The following is a 20523-nucleotide window of genomic DNA, read 5'->3' on the forward strand; positions in this document are numbered from 1 at the left end:
AAGCAGAACCCTGGCCCGGGGGAGAGCAGCTCCAATACTAAGCCTGAGAGAGACAGCAGAGCCTGAGCCTATATTCTGCCTGTATTCAACTCACCCGGTTGCTGTGATCACTGACTTTGATGACAGGTTCATTCTTCCTGAGATCCCACACGACTGCCTTGCCGCTGGGGTGAGCAGAAGACAGAATGTGTTGAACTTGACGGTTCCAAGACAGAGCCTTGACATCTTCTAGGGGCTGCTAAGGCAGAATGGGGCAAGGGGCGGGATAAGGACAACCTGTTACCCCTGGACCAAGAGACAGTGGTCTGCCACTGCTCCCAACCACCCGCAGAAAAGCCAAGAGTAGACGCGGGGCTACCCAAACCATGCCAGTCTCAGGAAGCTGGAATGGAAGTTTTCCAGAGAGGATCCTTTAGAAAATGATGTAGAAGCTGAAAGAAGGACAGGTGCACTTGGGTTTTACTCCTATCCCAAGATGCTCCTGAGAAGATCAAGTCAAGATTTTAAAAAGAGCCTTCTCAACTATGACGAGAGAGAGAGGGAGAGGAGAAAGGTGAGGATAGGAAAGAGGGAAATATAGACACCCAAGACCCCCAGGGAGAATGAGGTAGAGAGAAAAGCCATTGATACTTTAGGACACAAGATGCTATCAAATTCATACTGAACTTACCTCACGATACTGTATGCATAAGAGAAAAGCCAGGAAGAAAAAGATGGGGGCCCAGTTATAGACTGACAAGACAGGTACACTCAGACACAGAGACAGAGGAGACCCCCAGCTGCACGGGGGAACAGAACACAAGGACAAAGCTGACCTTTCCACAAGAGGACAAGGGTGTATCTGGGTGTCCTACTCTTGCCCCTGGTTGGCTAAACCCAGGGCCCAGCCTTGCTTAAATTATACTGTGATAAATAGTACAGTCATCCCTCCTCTCAGTATCTTTTACTGCCCTCACTCTTGCCTTCCAGAAACTTCTAGGACAGTTAATGACCACAAGCCACTTCCACCCCATCCCTATTCCCCGACCTCCCACCAGTCCCCACCCACCTCCCTCCCTCTGTTATCTGGCTGGTAGGCAACATATTAGTCTGTGGAGATTTACTGCCCTCCAGTGGTGAAGACTGAAATCTGTGCGCTGGCTGCCTCCAGAATTTAATTCTCCCTGGGAAAATCAGGTGCACACTTCTAAGCAGCAGCACCGGGAGCCTCCTCACCTGTGACTTGGATCCTGGGGTCATTGGCACACTCAGGTTATTCAAATCCCAAATGAAGATTTCAGAAGCACTGGCCCCTGAGGCAAGGAGGTTGCCCTGTATGAAAGAATATGCCTTTGGAGACACACCATCCCAGGAAGAGATGAGAGCAGAAAAAGGGGAAAGAGACCCACATTTGGGTCCAAAGCCACCCCCGTAACAACCTGGGAAGGCTCAGAGTTACAGACCAGAGGTCACAAGTAAACGCTTCCCTTCAGATCTGTTGCTCCATGCCTCCAAGGTCTGATCAATTGAGATGTAGTACCTGGAAAGGATTAAAGTCAAGGGCTCTGACAGCCCCCGAGTGCTTCTGTCTCCGGGCAATCACAGGCTCCTTTCCCGAAGGTAAGATGTGGGTCACATTGTACAGAGTAAGCATGCCATTGTCCCCGCCGCCTGCAATGACCCCAGAGGCTTCCAGAAGCCCATTGCCAAAGCTCCCCCAGATCAGCTTGTGAAACCTACAAAGAGGAGGAACTGGCATCAGCAACAACTCAGGTCCACATCAGTCAGTAGAGAATGGGCATTTTTGTCAGCCTCTGCCATTACACAGGCATCCCCACCCTTAGGGCCTGCCTGTCTCCTTCATTTCCCAGATGCAGAATAGAAGTCTCCTCTGCCTGGCCCTGCCCTTTGGCTGAGAAAAATACTTCAAATAGATTACTTCACTTAATCCTCCCAACTCAAATAACAATACTTATTGATAACTTCCTATGTACCAGGCACTGTTTGAAGTGCTTTACATGTATTAGCTGATCAACAATCCCATGAAGTATTTACCTTATTTTCAATTGAGGAAAGTGAGGTATAGAGAAGTTACAAAACTTCTGTTATACAGCTAGTAATTTTACTCCCATTTAACAGCTAGGAAATGACAGACTCAAGGTTCAAAGTCAGGCCCATCTTATGCCAAAGCCTGAGCTCTTAACCATCATAAAATACGGTCTTCTATTGAGAGGAAGATCCAAACTCTACTACACCTGAATAGAAGCAGGTTCCCTAGGCCAACAGTTGCTGTCCCCTCTTACATAGGAAGTGAGAAAAGATCTATAGACCTTCCCTTCCCATGCCATGCTCATGTGATTAGTCCACTGGATCTGCCATATGTATTCTGTGGGCCAGCCTTAGAGAAACACAGAGGCATGAAAAATAAATGCACTGTTTGGGAAACACTTTTCTGGCTTTCTGAGCATCTTGCATTCTGGCACACAAGAAAGAGATGGACCCTGGGCTCCCTGGCCAAGAATAGGTCCTCTGAAAAGCCCGTAGGGAAGGCATGTGATACCCCCAATGCCTCACAGGTGGTCTTCCTTCCATTTCACAGCTGTTAGCCAAGGATATTTCCACAGCCCTTCCGAGAAGGCAAATTTCACACTGAATAATGTCATGTAAGATCCCTAACTGAAATTAAATGTTTCCACACTCTGGGAACAGTCAGCAAAGAAACTGAATGGGGAAATCAGGCAGGAACCTGTCTAGCCAGTCCTTAGATCAGAGCCAACCTCTCAGAAGTGAAGAGTTGAGCACTAATTCAATAAGGTCAGCATCTGAACAGAAACAGCACAGCTGAACAAACAGTGGGTCTAAAGCTACTGTCAGAAAGGCTATGTTTTCTAAAGTTATGCTGATGTTAACATGGCAGAAGAACATGTTCCATGCTGGCTCCAGAGGATGCCATGTCATCCAGGGGCTAGAGCTCAGCATGGGCAGAGAGCAAGACAACAGATTACCCAGAGAAGCCTGAAACAGGTCACACAAGAGGAAGGTACGCCCAGGGGAACTCACATGGGAACGCAGTGACCTCGGAATGGTCATAGCACATGACTTACAAATCAGAGTGAAAGGTACCTGAGACCTCAAAGGAGTCACCACAGGGTTAGAGAAGAGGGCCCAGTTACTTTAGAGTGGCTGAACTGCAGAATACAGGGTGCGACAAAATCACTATTCTTTGTGTAGGCATGTAGAAAGTACATTCCTATTGTTAACACTTCACTGAGAGTGGAACCGGAGCCTGAATAGCTGTGATAGACAACACCTGGGAGAGGGGAACACCTGGGAAAGCCTGGCAAAGAAGACTTGGTTGTGTGTGTGTATGTACAAAGAGAGCACACAAGATGTGAGCAAATGTTATGTTAAAACATAACAACTGATGAGTCTAAGTGAAGGTGTGTGTGCTTAGTTGCTCAGTCATGTCTGACTCTTTGCAACCCATGAATTGCAGCCCGCCAGGCTCCTCTGTCCATGGGATTTCCCAGGCAAGAAGACTGGAGTGGTTGGTTTTTCCTTTTCCAGGGGATCTTCCTGACCCAGGGATCAAACCTGCGTCTCCTGAGTCTCTTGCATTGCAGGTGGATTCTTTACCATTGAGCCACCTGGGAAGCCTTCATCATTGTAATATTCTGCAATTTTTCTGTTTGAATATTTTGAAAACAAAAAGTTATAAAACAACAACAAAAAAGATGGCCTGAAAATAGGAACTACAAGATTTAAGGAGAAGGTATAGGGAGAAGAGTTTGTATAGGAAGGTGGGAACTTTGCAAACATGAAAATACAGGTGGAATTCTTTGCTAAAGAGTGACAGGCATCACAGAATGACAGGAGGCACCTGAAGAAAATACACGTTCCTTGACTCCCTCCCAGGCCTTCTGAAGCAGAATTTCCAGACTCAGGCCTTTAGGATCCACATTGTTAACAAGTGCCCCCCGTGATTCTAACAAGTTGCCAAGGTTGAGATACATCAGGCCGCATACCAGCCTAGAACAACAGGAAGTAGTTGAATTCATAAAGAAAGAACTAGCCCCAACAATCAACTCATGGCTACACTTCTGGTAAAAAGGAAAAGACAAGGCTGGAGGGAATAAACTGAGACCTGTGAGATCAGATTATCGTACCAGCTAAGCTCACCGGAGGCCAAGCTTCAGCTGCCATAGGATTAGGAATACAAGCTATATAAATGATTGTTCCCATGATTTCTGTACTTCTCTATTTTGGATTTTTATTTTCTTTGCTTAGTAAAGTTCCTTATGAAAAACCCCAACATCATGTTAGTGGGTTAAAGTGAAAATGAGTTTGTCCACATCCTGGCCAAAATAACTGAGGAAATCCAAGTTTCCTTGGAAGTTAAGCAGAGCAATGAGGGCAGTGCTCCAAGCTGGAGGATGAGGACAGTGGGGTGGAGCAATGGATGTCTGAGAGGAGAACTACTTTTCTGAATGCCTAGTATGCACTAGGCTACAATGTGCTGACTATATATCTCAAATTTACAGTAGAGAAAACAGTCAGAGAAGTTAAAATAAGGTGCCCAATAGGACAGAATATGGCAAAGCTGGGAATTGAACCCAACAACAAAGCCCATGCTCTCTCTACTCTGTGATCCTGATGTCTCTAAAGAGAAGGCAAGTCTTAGAAACAAGAAAACTAGGAGTGGTAACAAAATGATCTCTTAACTGCTTGGTGCTATCCCTTACAGAGGTACCTAAAGAGGGGTCATAGTGCCCCCCAAGAAACTGAACTGACATAAATGTATTGGAAGATAGATCACCTACTTTCTCCATGTTACTAGAAGATGAGTCAGACATAGGTTACAGAGGCCACTCAGAGATCTAGAACGTCAGTGTAGACAGAGTTAGAGTGCAGCAAATCACCCACTGACCTCTGAACTCATTCAGGCATAGGCAGCCGTGTCCTCAACACAAAAGTCAATACATAAACAATGTATTATTCTCCCTCAAAGCTTTCTTCTTGAGTGGGGTTCATTTAACAAACCAAACATCACTTGCATCAGTGCACATGCTAATCCATATGGATGCTGATTGCATCCAGCAGCATTTATCCATATGCTCTCTTCTATCTATAGATATCTCTCTTCTATAGATATCTCTTATCTACGCTCAAACACGCATCGCTTTCAGAACATTCCTTTCAGTCAGGTATTTCTAAGTAGATAATACTTCTCTGATGCATCATGGATTGAGTATAAGGGGATCTTCAGGATTCAAATGTAGTTGAGGCCTGGGTCTGGTAAAAAGGTCTGGAAATGGAAGGGGGAAGATTTTGAAAAGTATGTTAAATCAATAATAAGAGAGGGTTTTTGTTTTGTTTTGTTTTTTAAGGGAAAAAGGAAGGAAATTAAGCTAGAAAAAGGGAAGAATATAAGACCTAAATTTGGAGTTCAGTAGGTTCTTAGAAGTCATTTTATACAACCTCTTCTTTATACATAAGTGAGGAAACCTAAGATCACTGATGGAATTAAATTTGCCCGAAGTTACATAGTTTTAGGCAAGGCAACAATCCAACACAACTGTGCTTTCTATTAAACCATGCAGAAGATGACACAGAAAAGAGGAAAGCATAAAGCAAAGGATGGGTTGACCTTTATCTACCCTGATCATTTTGGTCAATTGTTTGTGATGCTGACTTTTGAGTAAGTGACCTAACCTACTAACCTAACTCACAAGAAGTGAGTGCCTTAGACCCTGGAGTGTCTAAGATGATTTCTTCAGAAAGGCTTCAATAGAACTGCATCAAAGGTAATCCCCTAGGTCTTCAAGAATGAGAATCAGTCTTTAGACACAATTATAGAGGTGAAAAAAGGAAGCTGTAAACCTAGTTGACTGCAAAACAGATTGTTACCCTTGAAAAGCTCTTCAGGCACTAACAGAAGACTGACCATAACTAACTGAAGTGGTGGATAAGACTGCTCAGCTTGGTAATCCATAAGTTTCTAATATCACTCATTTATTCCACAGATATTTTTTCAACTACCTAATGCCAGGCACTATTCTAGATGCTAGAGATACAGCAATAAATAAAATAGACAAAAATCTCTGCCTATGTGGTTCTCAGGATTCAGTTTCAAGGTTTCTTAAGCAATTAGCTCTTTCTTAAGAACTCTTGGCCTTAAGGAGCCACTACTGTGCTGAAGCTGCTATTGGCTGGTTGAAGAAAAGAGCCCTTGCCCACTGCGCCTTTTCTTACTTTCAGGAGTATAAACATGATTAAATTAGCTCTCCTCTTTCAGCAGCCCTTTCTGAAATGCCTACTTACAGGCTAACAATATCTCATCATTACTGGTAAAATTGCTAAGGCCTTTCTTCAAAAGGTACAGGTACTGGAAATACAAAGAAATGCAAAAAACTGCAAAATAAGGGATACTGTAATAAAGTGATAAAGGAGTGATAAATAATAAAGGAGTGATAAAGTGATATACGAGCTCAAGAAAGTAAGAAGAATAACTAATTTTCATTATTCAAGTTAAGCCATGAAAAGAAAGAGGAGGGTACTTCTAAGTATCTTAATCTAATCACTCAGATGAACCAAAAAATGAATAAGATGAAAAGTTACATAACAGACCAGCAATCTCTTACGGGGGATAGCAAGAAAATCCTCTGGGCTGTAAGAAAAGGATTTATATTTTTATATTAAAAAATAATACAGTAATACATGTATATTATTTATATTGAAAATATACTTGAGTGCAGTAAATATTCACATTTCTCCTGATGGTGCAAAAATCTGGGGATCACTGATTCAGACTATAAGCCTCATCTTTACAAAACTAATAAAAGAACAGTTGAATAATAGAAAGCAGGTCTTGGAGTCAGCTAGGACTAGACTTAAATTCTAGCTTCCCTGGGTTTTGGTTCTCTCCTATGTAAAATGGGAATAATGGTATTTATTGGCTAGGCTTATTTTGAGAAATGAATACAATATACAGAGCCCCAGCATAGTGCCTGGCATGTGTACACAGGCTCAGTGAATGTTCATACCCAGCCCTGTAAGTCTGGCAGAGCCATGAAATCCATGAGTGACCAATCAGTGCCTGACAGCAATGAGGAAAGGACCATTCATTCGCCTCTCATTGGCAGAAAAGGGAGACACTGTGTACGGCTGTTATTTTCACAAGAGCCAAGGGAGGAAGAAGCCAACATCTCTGGGTTCCAGAGATAGACCAGGTACTTGTGGGTCCAGGCTTGTGTGAGGCGTCTCTATCACATCATTCTGCCTTATGCTGCTGCTGACCACAAAGGTTCGAATGGGAGTTTTCAAACTCTTCTTGCAAAATAAACCCAGAATTAACTTCTCTCTAACTTAAAGATCATTCTCCCCTCACTTGTCTCCTCATGAGCCCTGAGAAGCACACACCACTCCTGAGATTCCCCATCAAAGTCTATCAGGATCGGCCCTGCATTCCCATCAACAGTTCAGACATAGTACCTGCTGGAGGCAGAAAGGACTCCCTTGCGTTTCAAGTCCAGAGAGGGGTCCCTGAAATCAACCTCAAAGATTTCCAATGTGCCATTTGTACTAAAGGAGGCATCTAGCTGCTGGGCAGATGTTCCTAGGCACAAGAAAAGTCAGGAAGAGGCAGCATGTGAGCAATAATATATGCATGGATTTGGGGTATAAATGGTTAGGCAGTAGAGAAAAGGAGGAATAGGAGAGAACTGGATATACCCTTTTTCAAGTGGTACCTCCAAAAAAAATCAAGAAAGCATGAGGTGCTTAGCCTTGAGCCATAATCCAAGATTGTTCCCAGGGACCAAAATTCCTAATATCCCGTTGCTTACGCTGCTAGTCAACCCCACCTTTCCATGACTCTGAAACTTTCTCTGAAGCACAATCAAGAACACTGGATACTAAGTTTCCCTTCAGCCTATTCAGTGGATCATCACCTACAGTACCACCATACCTGTGGCCAGATACACAGGGTACTGGCTGGCTGGGCTCCAAACTTGGACGGCTTGTCGCTCAAGCTCCTTCAGCTTCATGGTCTGTTCTGTAGGTGTCAGAAAAGTGACATGATCCTCAGCCTACTGAAAACAACAGTAGAAACCACAAGCTTTTGGGCCAGATCAAGGACACATGTGGACACGAGCACCTGTTTTTCTCGCTCCACCATAGGATGGAGTATTTGAGGGCAATACAGGGTGACAAATACATAATCGACTGCAGATCTGTAATGACAATTCAGTTACCCAGTTGGACAGGGAAACCTGGTGTGCTGCAGTCCACGGGGTCGCAGACAGTTGGACACAACTGAGCTACTGAACTGAACTTACCCAGTTACTGAAATCTAGTGCTTTAAATCCTAAAAGATACTGAACCACACTGGTTGCCACAGGCCCAATGGTGATAATGACCATCAAACCAGAAAATCTCAGTCACTCTATCCATTCCCTTGGTTTTAAACATTATCCATATGCTGATGACTGCCAAATTTCTATCAGCAATACAATCTCTCCTCTGAGTTACAAGTTCTTTTATACAACTGCCATTTATACAAGTTCTTATATACAACTGCTAATCAAATATTTCCACTTGGGTATAGTAAAGATACCTAAAAGTTAGTCTATCTAAAATGGAATTCTCTATTCTACCATCTCACCCCTTCATCTGTTGTTCCTTCAGGTTTCTTCATTTCAGCAAACAGCCAATTGCTCAACCTCAAAACCTGCAAATCACCCTAGATCCCTTCTTCTCCCTCTTTCCCTTCTAATCTATCATTAAGTCTTCCAGATTTTACCTCCAAAATAAATCTTAATCTATTTTTCTCCATCTTCACCAGCACTACTCTATTTGAAGACACTATCATCTATCACCTAGATTACTGGTCATCTCCATCACCCAATTCTTTCTTTGCACAGAGTAAGAGTAAACTTTTAAAATCAAAAATAGGATTTTGGCATTCCATGCTTAAAGTTTTTCAGTGGCTTCTATCACACTCAATAAGACACAAACCCCCTTTAGCCCTGCTCACAACTACCACTTCAACTTCCTCTCTTGCTACTCTCCCCCTTACTTATTTGGTTCCATCTGCATTAGTCTTTTCTTTTAATTTATTGACTTTTCCCCACTTTAGAGCTTTGTAAATTAGGTTTGCTATACTTTGAAAGCTTTTTATTTCATTCTCTGAGTAAGTGGTTCCTTACCACATCTTTCAGGGCTCAGCTTCTCACCTCCTCAAGGAGGTGAGTCACCCAATCCAAAACAGTATTTTTTGCTTCTTAGCAATTTGAAATTGTATATTTATTTACATCTACATTGTTGGTGTTGTACACTAATAAGTAAACTCCATGAAGGCTACCACTGTGTCTGCTTTGCTCACCATGTTATACCTAGTGTCAGAACAATGTTTAGCACATAGTAAGTGTTCAATAATATTTTATGAATGAATGCAGACATTTATTTTAACTTGGGTTTCCAAACCAATTCTAACACATACTCAAGGTGCCATTCCAACAGGCTAGCAAAGCAGCAAGAAAGTTAAAAAAACAAAAACAAAAAAACAACTTCATGGAGTAAACTTGGGACCCACTGTGACCTGCTTGAGCAAGCCAGAGCCAGGTTAGTCTTGACCAAAAAAAAACAAAAGCTTTTTTAATCTCGAATGTACTGTCCAGCTTGAAGAAAGCTTAGGGCTGCCAACTCAACCAAGACTTCCCAGGCACCTCTAAACACTTCAGGCTACACCAGGACCCCTCTGACGAGTTTGCACATCATACTATACGGTCACCAGTGCCACCTGCTGGTCAAGATTATTTTCACGTTTCTGGAGAAAGATCTCTTTAAGTGGGAGCTACAATTAGCTCAGTGCACTTAACGTGCACCTCCCATTTAATTCTAACAATGGTTCCGTGCTGTTACTATCCCCATTTTACAGGGAAGAAAACTAGCTAGGCCAAGCTGTGAATCCCAACCAGCCTTCAGAGCCCGTTGCTTTTAACCATTATACCAGTCTAAAGTAAACTCCATAGTGTTTCAATCCCAGACAGCCTACAAATTGAGAAGATAGGCTTGTCATCTACTTTGTTCAGAGTAGATGGCAAAAATGGTTGGCAAAAATGGTCCCCGATGCGGTCAGAATGGTGGGGCCTGGGAGTGTCAAAGGTGGGGAGAGCTATGGATCATGTAACCAAGAGCTGGATACACTGGTGCAGTGAAGGGGGAAAGCCAGCCTTCCTTGGCTGTCCACTCCCTCTCTGGAGGACTGTCGGCCTTCCCCGCGGCTCACCGGCGTCAGCACCGACGGGCATTTTCGCCCGGGCGGGACGCAGAGACCCGCGGCCGACTCTGGGCCCCGGACAGGTCAGGGCCCAGGGCTGCTGAGGGAAGCGCGAGGGCAGCGCTGGAGAAAGATCGTCGTCGGGCTGCGGGGCCCGGGCGCCGCAAGGAGAGTGAGCCGGCTGCAGTCCAAGAGCAGGGCGGGCATCGTGGGGCCCCCTGAGAGGCACACCGGTCGGAGCCCCCAAGCGGGAGCCGGGTGGGCCGGGGTCTCCGCCGAGGACGAGCGCCCCCCGACTCTCGCGAGAGAGGAACCGCGCTCTGGGTCCTCGGCGCGCCTTCTGCTCTCAGGAGCCCCGGACAGGCGGGGAAAACCAACCTGCGCGGAGAGTCCGGCTCACTGGTCTGGCGTTGCAGAGCTGGAGTAAGGAGCCGGTTTCCTCAGGGCTTTGGAGCTCAGCGGGTGCTGTGGACGGCGGCTGCGGAGGGCCAAAAGTAGTCCAGGCCGCGGGCACCGCCGCCCACAGGCGCCGCCAGACGCCAGGCCCGAAACCCGGACAACCCACGGAGAACGTTCCCTCGTAGAAATGTAACTTTTAATGGGGCTTCCCTCATCTGTCCTGTGATTATGCAGTGGATCAGATCCCACGACTATGAAAGTTCTGGGATATTCGAGTTAGGCTCCGGGGGTATCCTCTGAAAAGGGAAAAATACTAATTGAAGCGGAAAAGACCTGGTCCTAGCTCCAGGAGCGCTCTGTGGAATCCACTAAGCTGAAAAGGTGAAAAGCAATCGAGGCCAGGTGGGGCTAGCGATAACCCACCTACTAATGTAGGGGACGTGAGACGCGGCTTCCTTCTCTCGGTTGGGAAGATTCGAGAGCATGGCAACCCACTCCAGTATCCTTGCCTGGAAAAGCCTGTGGACAGAAGCACCTAGCGGGCTACAGTACACAGGGTCACACGGAATCGGTCACGACTGAAACGACTTAGCCCGCATAGGCACACCAGAGTGACTTTCTGCGGCAGACCGAAAACTGGTGCTCCCAAGGGCTGTGTATGGGCAGAGGGCGAGGTACTGTAGACCAGGGGCTACCCGGAAGGTATCAGAGACGAGACAGGTGTTACATGTTTAAGTTTGACGAAGATAGGTGATGTCCCAACAAGGAAAAAAGGGCCCAACAGACTGATAGGCACCCTGGCATTTCCCATACTGTGAATGAAAGCGGCCACTGTTGGGGAAGTGGGCTGACTACAGATTGTGGAATACTAATTCCACTCTGCAGGTAATTGGGAGTTACTGAAAATTATAGGTAGATGCGGCAGCTTAGGGGTAAAGAAGCTGCCTGCTAATGCAGGAGACGCTGGTTTGATCCCTGGGTTGGGAAGATCCCCTGGAGAAGCAAAAGGCAACCCACTCCAGTATTTTCTTCCCTAGGAAATACCGTGGACAGAGTCTGGCAGAGTGTAGCCCATGGGGTTGCAAGAGTTGGAACCAACTTAGTGACTGAACAACATGCAGTAAGATTATATCACTAGCAATATGGATCCCCTTACAGAGAAAATAGAACTGGAGGCAGGGAATCAAATTATGAGACTAACAGAACAATTCAGGTACCAGGTGATGAACTCTTGGATTAATAGATTGTAATAGCTGAACAGGCTCTTGTGACTGATATAGGTAAACAGTTGGCAGGGGTATCTGTGATCATATATATCTATTGATTGAGGGAATTATGGCATTTCCAAATAAAATGTTCTGTAGGCAGCTGAAGATTTTAGACCTAAGTTATTTTGATGCAAAACTTATAATGCATGAATTCTACTGTAGTCCAGTCTGATATACTTCCAAAGATGGTGAGCTGACGGCTGGGCCCCAAGTCTTTGTGACACAGCTCTGAATTTCCTTTTCACATGGATATGGGAGTTTTGAACTCAGAACAGAAAAGAATATAGGGTACTGGTGGTGCCTGCCCACTCTTTTTATGTACTATTTCTTGAATTTCTCAGCACAACAGTGGATAACAAACAGGATTGAAAACTGAACCTCAGGCAACAACTCAAAGGAGGGAATGAGGCCAAGGTGTCACTGAAGTGTTCTGAAAGAAATCTGAAGCAAAGGCATAAGGTTAGTTTCAAGTAGGACATGATTAAAAAAACACAAAACACTCTTCCTGCAATTGGGACATTTTAGAAATTCTTTTCACCTTGTTTTATAAATGCTAGTCTTCTCTTCTAGGTAACTCATTGAAGGCAATTATTTTCTTGTTCAACTTTATATCCCCAAGGCCTATCAGTGTCATATATATTAGGCAGACGTTTGTTAAATGGTTATCAAATGCTCTAAGGACAGAGAATGAAGACATAAAAAGCAGTGGAGGCCTTCAGAGAGGCATTTCAGCAGACCCACTCCCTGATCTCATAAACGTCTTTCACTGTCTTCACACCTGTAAAGGACCCCTTATCTACCGTGAATGGACTCACTTCCACAGATTATGCTGAATGTATACTTTTTTATGGGACAGGTTTTTAGGCAGCATCATTGTAATTTAAGAAAATGTCCCTAAAGGGAAGAAAAGAACATAAATTGGTTCTCTTTAACAGATACATTGAGATAGACCCTCAAAAATATGGTTTTTCTCTTTCTAAAGGCTATTATAGGAGCTTGGATCAATCATTAAGGTAATGAAAGCCATGCATAGTTTCAGTAATAACTCAGTGACTATCCTCTAATTCATAAATATAGGTAATGTCAACTTATAACACTCTAGGATTCAGAAGCTGCTTTGGAATACATATTCTCTTTTTCTAAAATGAAGTATAGTTGATTTACAATGCTGTTGTTAATACATATTCTTATAAGAGATACATACAAAATTAGAGGGAATCACAGCCCTAGGCTTGTCATAGAACACCTATTTATCCTATAGTATTTTGAAACATGTTAAGAGTACACATTTTTTAGCTAACTACTATTTTTTTTTTAATTAAGGAGGGGGGTATCAGTAAAATTTAATATTCTTTCAAACAAACAAAACCCCTTCATCATATACTTGATAGCTTCCTCTAAGGCAATTTCACAAATCTCACTGAAAGTGAAGTCGCTCAGTCGTGTCCGACTCTTTGCGACCCCATGGACTGAAGCCTACCAGGCTTCTCCATCCATGGGATTTTCCAGGCAAGAATACTGGAGTGGGTTGCCATTTCCTTCTCCACTAACTACTATTATTAAAAAGTTTTTTTATGGAAAATAAATCTGTTCCAACTTCAGAAATCGAAAACCCTGTAAATGGGGAGCTACCCATAACACAACTGGAACCCTCAACTACCTTTCCCAACAAAATTAACAAATCAACATCTTCTTGTGCTTCAGTTCAGTTTAGTTGCTCAGTTGTGTCCGACTCTTTGCGACCCCATGGATTGCAGCATGCCAGGCCTCCCTGTCCATCACCAACTCCCGGAGTCTACCCAAACTCATGTCCATTGAGTCGGTTGATGCCATCTAACCATCTCATCCTCTGTCATCCCCTTCTCCGCCTGTCCTCAATCTTTCCCATCATCAGGGTCTTTTCAAATGAGTCATGCTTAAGCAGTAGCTATTCCCGGGGGAAATGAGGCACAGATACCACAGCACTAAGTTTTATTAGGGGTTTCATTAAAGTTAAATTTCTCCAGTTGAAGGAGTCAGTTAGGGAACACAAAGCTCACGAAGCCTCCTCAGATCTCATAGTGAACCACTGGCTCAGGTTCTTTGTTAGGATCACCGCCTCGTTCCAGATACAGATTATTGTAAGGATACTGCTTTGGCCCCTAAGGAAAAAACACAGGTCAGCAAGAACAACATATATCCAGCCAACACCTGGCCACAGCCTACCCCGAGTGAAGAATCACACATAGTAAACAGGTACACAGTAGCTTCTGGTCAGACCCAGCTGGGCCAGAACAGCAGGGACAGCACTCTTTTTCCCACCTCAGTCCAAGGCAGTGAGAAAGCTTAGATTATAAGAGAAGTGGTGCCTACAGAAATAGAGAGAGTGAGTGAGTGTGTGTGTGTGTGTGTGTGTGTTTAAGAGAAGGGGTGCCTAGAGAAGTAGAGAGTGTGTCTATGTGTGTGTATAAGAAAAATGGTGCCTACAGTGTATGTGTGTGTGAGAGAGAAAGAGAAGGAGGGAGAGAAAGGGAGAGAGAAAGGGAGAGCATGAGGGAAGCTTTCTAAATGAGACGATGCATCCATCCATCCTACTCTCTCGGGGTTGAGACAGACTCAATCTCCTTTAAGTCACTCAGCCTCTAATGGTTCCACCACTAAAGTGGCCTAGCAAATGAGGCGTGCAAGAGCAGTAGTGGGGGAAAGCACAGAGGAAACATGGCTTGGACGTGCTTTAGGGGCTGCTGGCTTTACCAACAAACAGCTGTCAGAGAACACAGCTCAAGGGGAGGAGAAAAGGGTGATGTGCTTACAGAACTGAAAAATGGAGGAGCCACACTGCGTTTCTTGCTCTCCTGAAGTGGTTAGTGCTCACACCAGCCCTATGCGCACTCTCCAGCCTGGGGCCCCTGGGGCTTGGTAGGAAGGCTTGTGTCAGTGCACAGACATACGAGCTACCATTAGGACATTGCCTATCTCAGCAGAGGTAGCAGTGTGCAGCCAACTGGAGACACAGCAGCCTCCTGCTTTTAGTACCTTTCTCACACTCTGCCCTGTAGACTATTCCCAGGTTAATCTTTTAAAAACCTAGGCATCATTACAGCATTCTTCTATTGAAAATCCCAACATGGCTCCCTGCTTCCTAGAGGCAGGCCAAGTCATCAGTGTATTCCCAACCCTTAGCACCTTCTGTACCTGGTACATGACAGGAGCTTCATAAACATTTATTGAATTAATGCATTACTATACCATAAAGTCCAGATCTCTCAGCCACGCAATAAAAGGTGCTCAACCAAACTGATCAAATGCACTTCACAATATTTTTAACACAGCAGTTTCCACACCTGATTTCCCAGCACATCAAAATTACCTGGGAACCTGTTAAATATTGATTGTAGAACCCCACTGTGGAGTTACTGAATTAGACTCTCCAAGAGCTAAGGAATCTGGACTTTTTAGCAGTTCCCCAGGTGCAGCTGGTTGTCGGAGAGCTATTTATAAACCTATTCCACTCCAGCTAACTCACTGTCCTCTTCCTCCATTCTGTTTTCTTTTCCCCCAAATGTTCTCTTCAACTTCTCTCCATCATCTAAAAATATATGTTTTAGCATCTAGCATAATCCTCCATAACAGCACAAGCACATATTTTCACTATGTACATATATACACAAAAACTGTGCCAAATTCCTATATGTGTTCCAATGTTGCTCACGTCACATCTCTAAATTTTCTTATCCAAATTAAATGTCCTCAAAGCTAGAGAGTATATTTTCATTTTTCTTTTAATTGAAGTATAGTTGATTTACAATGTTTGTCAATTTCAGCTATACAGCAAAGTGATTCAGTTATGTGTGTGTGTGTGTGTGTGTGTGTGTGTGTGTGTGTGTATACACATTTTTTCATACTCTTTTCCATTATGGTTTATCACAGGATATTGAATATAGTTCCCTGTGCTTTACAATAAGACTTTGTTGTTTATCCATTCTATTTATACTAGTTTGCATCTGCTAATCCCAAATTCTCAATCCATCCCTTTCCCATACCAGCCCTATGTGCACTCCTGGCAACAAGTCTGTTCTATACAGACAGTATATTTGCTATGTCCTTCATGTTCTCTAAAATTAACTGTCCATGCTTGTAGTAAACATTTAATTGCTTCCTATAGAAAATGCCCTTCACACCAATAAAGGATAAGCTTTCAACTTGAGATTCCTGGACTCTACCTTAAAAGATCACTTGCTGAAATATGGTGTTAAGTACACTTCACCAAAGGGCAACTCTAAAGGCTAGCTGGCTTCTTCATTCTCATTCCTCACCTAGTCCCACAGTTTCTTCTCACTCAGACTGACCCAAGATACAGGCAAAAGCTGTGCTTTAGTACTTGTTCCAGGCCAGTAGCTAAGGCCCTCTCTAGGCCTCACCAGGAAGCCAAGCTTGGTATCAGGTAGATCTCTACTCCCGAGACTGCATTCCCTCAGGAAAGTGTGCCTGAGGGAGCACTCCTCAGATACTCACCACAGGCTGGTAGGCGGGGTAAGTCTCCCCTACCCAAAACATGAACAGCATGAAGGCGACGAACCCGAAGAGGTGCTTACACATGAGGTTCCAATTAACAGGAGTCGGGGACGTGTCCACACGGTTCCTGATATACATGTCCAGGTCCCAGTGCATCTGAGACAGAAAGGCAGATCACTGTCACATACTGCTCTTCCTGCAAAAGGCAGGCAGTCCAGAGTGATTAGAGCATCATACAAGACTTGAAAGGCATTCTCCTGCCCTGGGCAATATTCTGAGAGCCACATCTGAGATACTCTGGACCACAGGACTGGATGCCGGCTTATGTCTGGGTTTGGCTGATCAGAGACAGTCCCAATCATGAACATTCACAACTCAAGAGCTTCGATTATTCTCAGAAGTCCTATTCCACACACACACACACAGGGAACCTTAGATCTCAGAGCACTTGACCCTGCTTCCTTGGGCAGAAAAACCTTAGTGTTTTTGATGTTTAGTCGCTAAGTCATGTCCAACTCTTTGCGACCCCATGGACTGTCCATGAGGTTCTCCCAGCAAGAATGTTGGAGTGGGATACCATTTCCTTCTCCAGGGGACTTTCCTGGATCAGGGATCAAACCCATGTCTCCTGCAGTGGCAAGCAGATTCTTCACCACTGAGCCACCAGGAAAGGCCACTTGGGCAGAAAAGTGCCATCTGATCTACAGAAGACATAGGGAAAAAGAAGGAAGGGCAAATGGGACATGGTTCTCTTACCGGTTCACCCCAGTTCAACCGCAGGTCTGGGTGGTCCCAGTCATACCATGGATCCCTCTCCTGCTGTGAGCGGTCAGGCAGTTTCGGATAGTCACCATACCTGAGAGACAGCAAGAACTTCTGGACACGGCTTTGAGAGCCTCAGACAAGGCACAGCCTCCTCAGCTCTGAGATGAGAAACCAAGTGACAAGATAATGGCTTTCCACTAAGGACAGAGGAACTAACCTTCCAATCAAGATCTCAGTGTTTTCCTGTGGTGTACATATTGAGAAATGTTGGGTTAAAGGGCAGCTGGTAAGTATCCCAAATATCCCCCCAGAAAAACTGTGACAATTTATATTCCTGCAAATGGTATAAGAGATTAATTTTCCTGAATGCTTTCCAGTATCAAAATTATCATTAATAAAATAAAATAGTTGCTATTTTATTGTTTTATTAAATCTCAATTTTCACTCACTAAGCACAACGCTAACTGCAGAAGTCCAAATTGTTATTAAAAATTCATGTCAAACTCTGAAACATTATTTAACATATGTCAGCTTTTCTTATCGTCTTTCAACAAAAAGAAAAAAAGTCACGCCATGTTATAATGTTAGCAAGGGAAGGGAATTCAACAATCAATCACTCTGTTTTCCTGAGTAGACAGAAAAAGAAATTGAAGTTTAGAGTCTGAACCTAAGGTTGCCCAGTTCTACTGGAATAAAAACAAAAAGGTATAGATGAGAGAAGCACTCTTCATAGCAACTGTGTTTCTCAACCACAAAACTGACATACATCTTCAAGCCTCAAACACCTTATGGGCGTGATAGGCTGGATTTTTCACCAGCAAGTGCAGGTTCAACTTATACAGACTGCTACCGGGGCTGCTCTTGTCCACAACACAATAGAAGTCATAGGGAAAAAAAAAAAGAAGTCATAGGAAATGATGACAACTAGGACATGTGTCACAGGAAGTGATTGGAAAACAACAAGATGAATAGGAGCTGCTGAAACCACCGCTGAAAGAGTGATGCTAGGGAGAAAATGAGGGTGACAGTAATCAATTCAGGTAATTAACCACAGAGATGTTATGGGGTATGGGGGGAAACCATCAACTGGAGTAAGAGTTAGCTATTTAATCTTTAAAAATTGCTAAGATTTCCACAACGCTAACAGTAACGATTTAAAAAAAAAATATACAAATATACACATATAAATATAGAGTACTCTATCTACAAATAAGGTTCTCATGACAGGAGTCCAGCTCCAGCCTGGTCACGTGCCTGGATGACAGACAGCACCTGAGCCCAGCAGATGCTCGATCTAAATGAAACCTTGCTCTCTGGATGAACCAAGGAAGGTTCCCGCTATTCAGGGGTCCTCAAGGGAGCTATTAAAACCTCGGCTTCCTCATCTGAGGAAACAATCCGAGCCAAGGAGAAAATTAAAGTCCTCTCGACTGCAGCTGCTCACCCATCCCCTCCCACCTCTCTCCACCGAGAAAAGTACCCACACCACTGACTCTGAAGGGTCACGAAAAGGTTCGGGGAAAAGGGTCAGAGCAGAGCCACCCACCCAGTCCGAACCTCTCCCATTACTACCCGGGTGCGAGCAGACCCTATCTTACCCCATGCCATCATCCGGGTACGGCTCGTAGTCTTCCACCCGCATATTATACTTCTTGGCGGCAGCAGCCCGTTCTTCTGGGGTCTTGGGATAGGGTCCCGGGAGCATGTCCTTGGTAATGTGGGAGGCTGCAGGGCAGACGAGGGCAAGTCAGAAGCGGCCCCATTTTTCCTGCCACTCTAAAGGCTTCAGGCTTCAGGTCAGAGCCCGAGGCTTCGAGGGACCAGCAGACCTTCCTTCCGTTTCTGTGGCTATCCCAACTCCACCTCCGCCCTTTCCCGAACTCGGTGGCCGTGGTACCCCACCAAATCCACTCTGCGCCCGACACAATAAACCTCAGGCACCCCCCCCCCCCACACCCACCCACACTGAGGCCTCGCCCGTTCTAGCGGACCTGTCCGTGCACCCATCGGCACGACGTCTCGGGCTGCCTTTTGCAGCCACCGGACTCCCAGGACCCCAGCCCTGGCCGCCGCCATCTTCACCTTCTTCCCGTTTCACCCCGCACATGCGCAAAGACATTGTCACGGCGGCTGAGCCGGGCCAAACGCGGTTAGGGAGAAAAGTGTTAAAGGAAGGGCGGGGCTTAAACGGTGCTGGGAAGCCACAGGGATGGTGAGCGGTTCCATAGAGGCTGAAAGGCAAGGCGGGAAGGACAGAAAAACAAACGGGTCACTGCTTTGACATTTCTGATTGTTGACTCCTTTTTCTCCCTCTGCTGACTTAGACGCCTCCCGGAATAGCGGGCATTCGGAACCTGAGCATCTCGGGTGGATAGCTGACCCACCTCCCTCAGGACAGTAAAATGAGCCTGTTTAATCTCTTTTCTAGGGCTTCCCTCATAGCTTAGTCAGTAAAGAATCTGCCTGCAATGCAGGAGACCCGGGTTCGATTTCTGGGTCGGGAAGATCCACTGGAGACGGAAATGGCAACCCACTCCAGTGTTATTGCCCGGAGAATCCCATGGACAGAGGAGCCTGGCAGGCTGCAGTCCATGGGGTCGCAAGAGTCGGACACGACGTAGCGACTGAAGAGAGAGAATCTCTTCTCTGACTGCTTGCTTGCCTTGTTCTTCTCCTTCAGTGGCAGTTCCTCTTTCCATATTCAAACGTGATCATTCTTCAAATTTAGTGCTTGGTCTTGTTTGTTCATGTTTTGTTTTCCACATTAATTATTTCCTTCAGTTAGAGGCAAATTGGCCCCCAAAACTGGTGGTTTTGTTTCGGCCGCGCGGCTGGCGGATCCCGATTTCTCGATTTCTCGACCGGGGATTGAACCCGCACCCTTGGCCTTGAAAGCGAGGAGTCCCAACCACTGGACCACCAGGGAATTATCCCCCGCCTCCCAAATGGTTCTTCAGTTTCAGTCCCGTGTTTACATCCGAATGTCTCAGTCACCTCAACCCAACAAATATAAAACCAGTCCTATTGTTTGAACCCGCCTCAGATTTGCTAGACTTGGATAAACACACTTCGAGCCGAACCACAATTGGCGAATACTCCAGTACTCTTGACTGGAAAATCCCATGGACAGAGGAGCCTGGTAGGCTACAGTCCATGGGGTCACAAAGAGACGGACACGACTGAGCGACTTCACTTTACAGCCCAACAAAAGAATGGGAGGGGCATTATTGTTCGCATATGAATGTTTTTATTTACACATTTTATTATACATTATTACACATACACAAGTATGATTTGCATAATTTACAGTATATGCATGCACATATTTCCAGGAACTTT

The 20523-nt window shown here is 44.9% G+C and overlaps 2 protein-coding genes across 22 annotated transcripts in view; both read right to left on the reverse strand.

Annotated features, from left to right (window-relative positions):
- The window catches only part of SEC31B (SEC31 homolog B, COPII coat complex component), a 74771-nt gene extending 58265 nt beyond the window's left edge, over nt 1–16506 (reverse strand). For 4 of the 20 annotated variants that reach the window (XM_070470025.1, XM_070470024.1, XM_070470026.1 and 1 more), the window contains exons 1-6: nt 10637–10787; nt 7946–8032; nt 7471–7594; nt 1520–1715; nt 1216–1311; nt 95–238 (exon numbers count right to left, since the gene is read on the reverse strand). In XM_070470025.1, coding sequence (XP_070326126.1) covers nt 95–238; nt 1216–1311; nt 1520–1715; nt 7471–7594; nt 7946–8024 — 639 coding nt within the window. In that variant the 5' untranslated portion in view covers nt 8025–8032; nt 10637–10787. The other 16 variants (XM_020870613.2, XM_020870602.2, XM_020870610.2 and 13 more) reach the window with 15 other exon arrangements.
- Nucleotides 12210–19309, reverse strand: NDUFB8 (NADH:ubiquinone oxidoreductase subunit B8). 2 transcript variants are annotated; one of them, XM_070470033.1, is made up of 5 exons: nt 19176–19309; nt 18783–18909; nt 17176–17275; nt 16420–16575; nt 12210–12366 (listed from the first exon to the last, which is right to left on the reverse strand). In XM_070470033.1, the coding sequence occupies exons 1-5, from the start codon at nt 19258–19260 to the stop codon at nt 12343–12345; spliced, it is 492 nt and encodes a 163-aa protein (XP_070326134.1). In that variant the 5' UTR covers nt 19261–19309; the 3' UTR covers nt 12210–12342. The 2 variants fall into 2 exon arrangements, with proteins under 2 accessions (XP_070326134.1, XP_020726280.1); XM_020870621.2 differs by lacking the exon at nt 12210–12366 and adding an exon at nt 13891–14066 and having other exon boundaries at nt 19176–19308.
- Nucleotides 19310–20523: the final 1214 nt, after the last annotated feature.

The sequence above is a fragment of the Odocoileus virginianus genome, chromosome 7 (assembly GCF_023699985.2).
Source record: "Odocoileus virginianus isolate 20LAN1187 ecotype Illinois chromosome 7, Ovbor_1.2, whole genome shotgun sequence".
NCBI classification, from domain to species: Eukaryota; Metazoa; Chordata; class Mammalia; order Artiodactyla; family Cervidae; genus Odocoileus; species Odocoileus virginianus.

Coding starts and splice junctions, on each gene's coding strand:
- NDUFB8 (XM_020870621.2), bottom strand. CDS start 19,260: ATGGCGGCGGCCAGGGCTGGGGTCCTGGGAGTCCGGTGGCTGCAAAAG. Junction 18,910..19,175: donor GCCGATGGGTGCACGGACAG/GTCCGCTAGAAC, acceptor TCTGCCCTGCAG/CCTCCCACATTACCAAGGAC. Junction 17,276..18,782: donor TACCCGGATGATGGCATGGG/GTAAGATAGGGT, acceptor GCTGTCTCTCAG/GTATGGTGACTATCCGAAAC.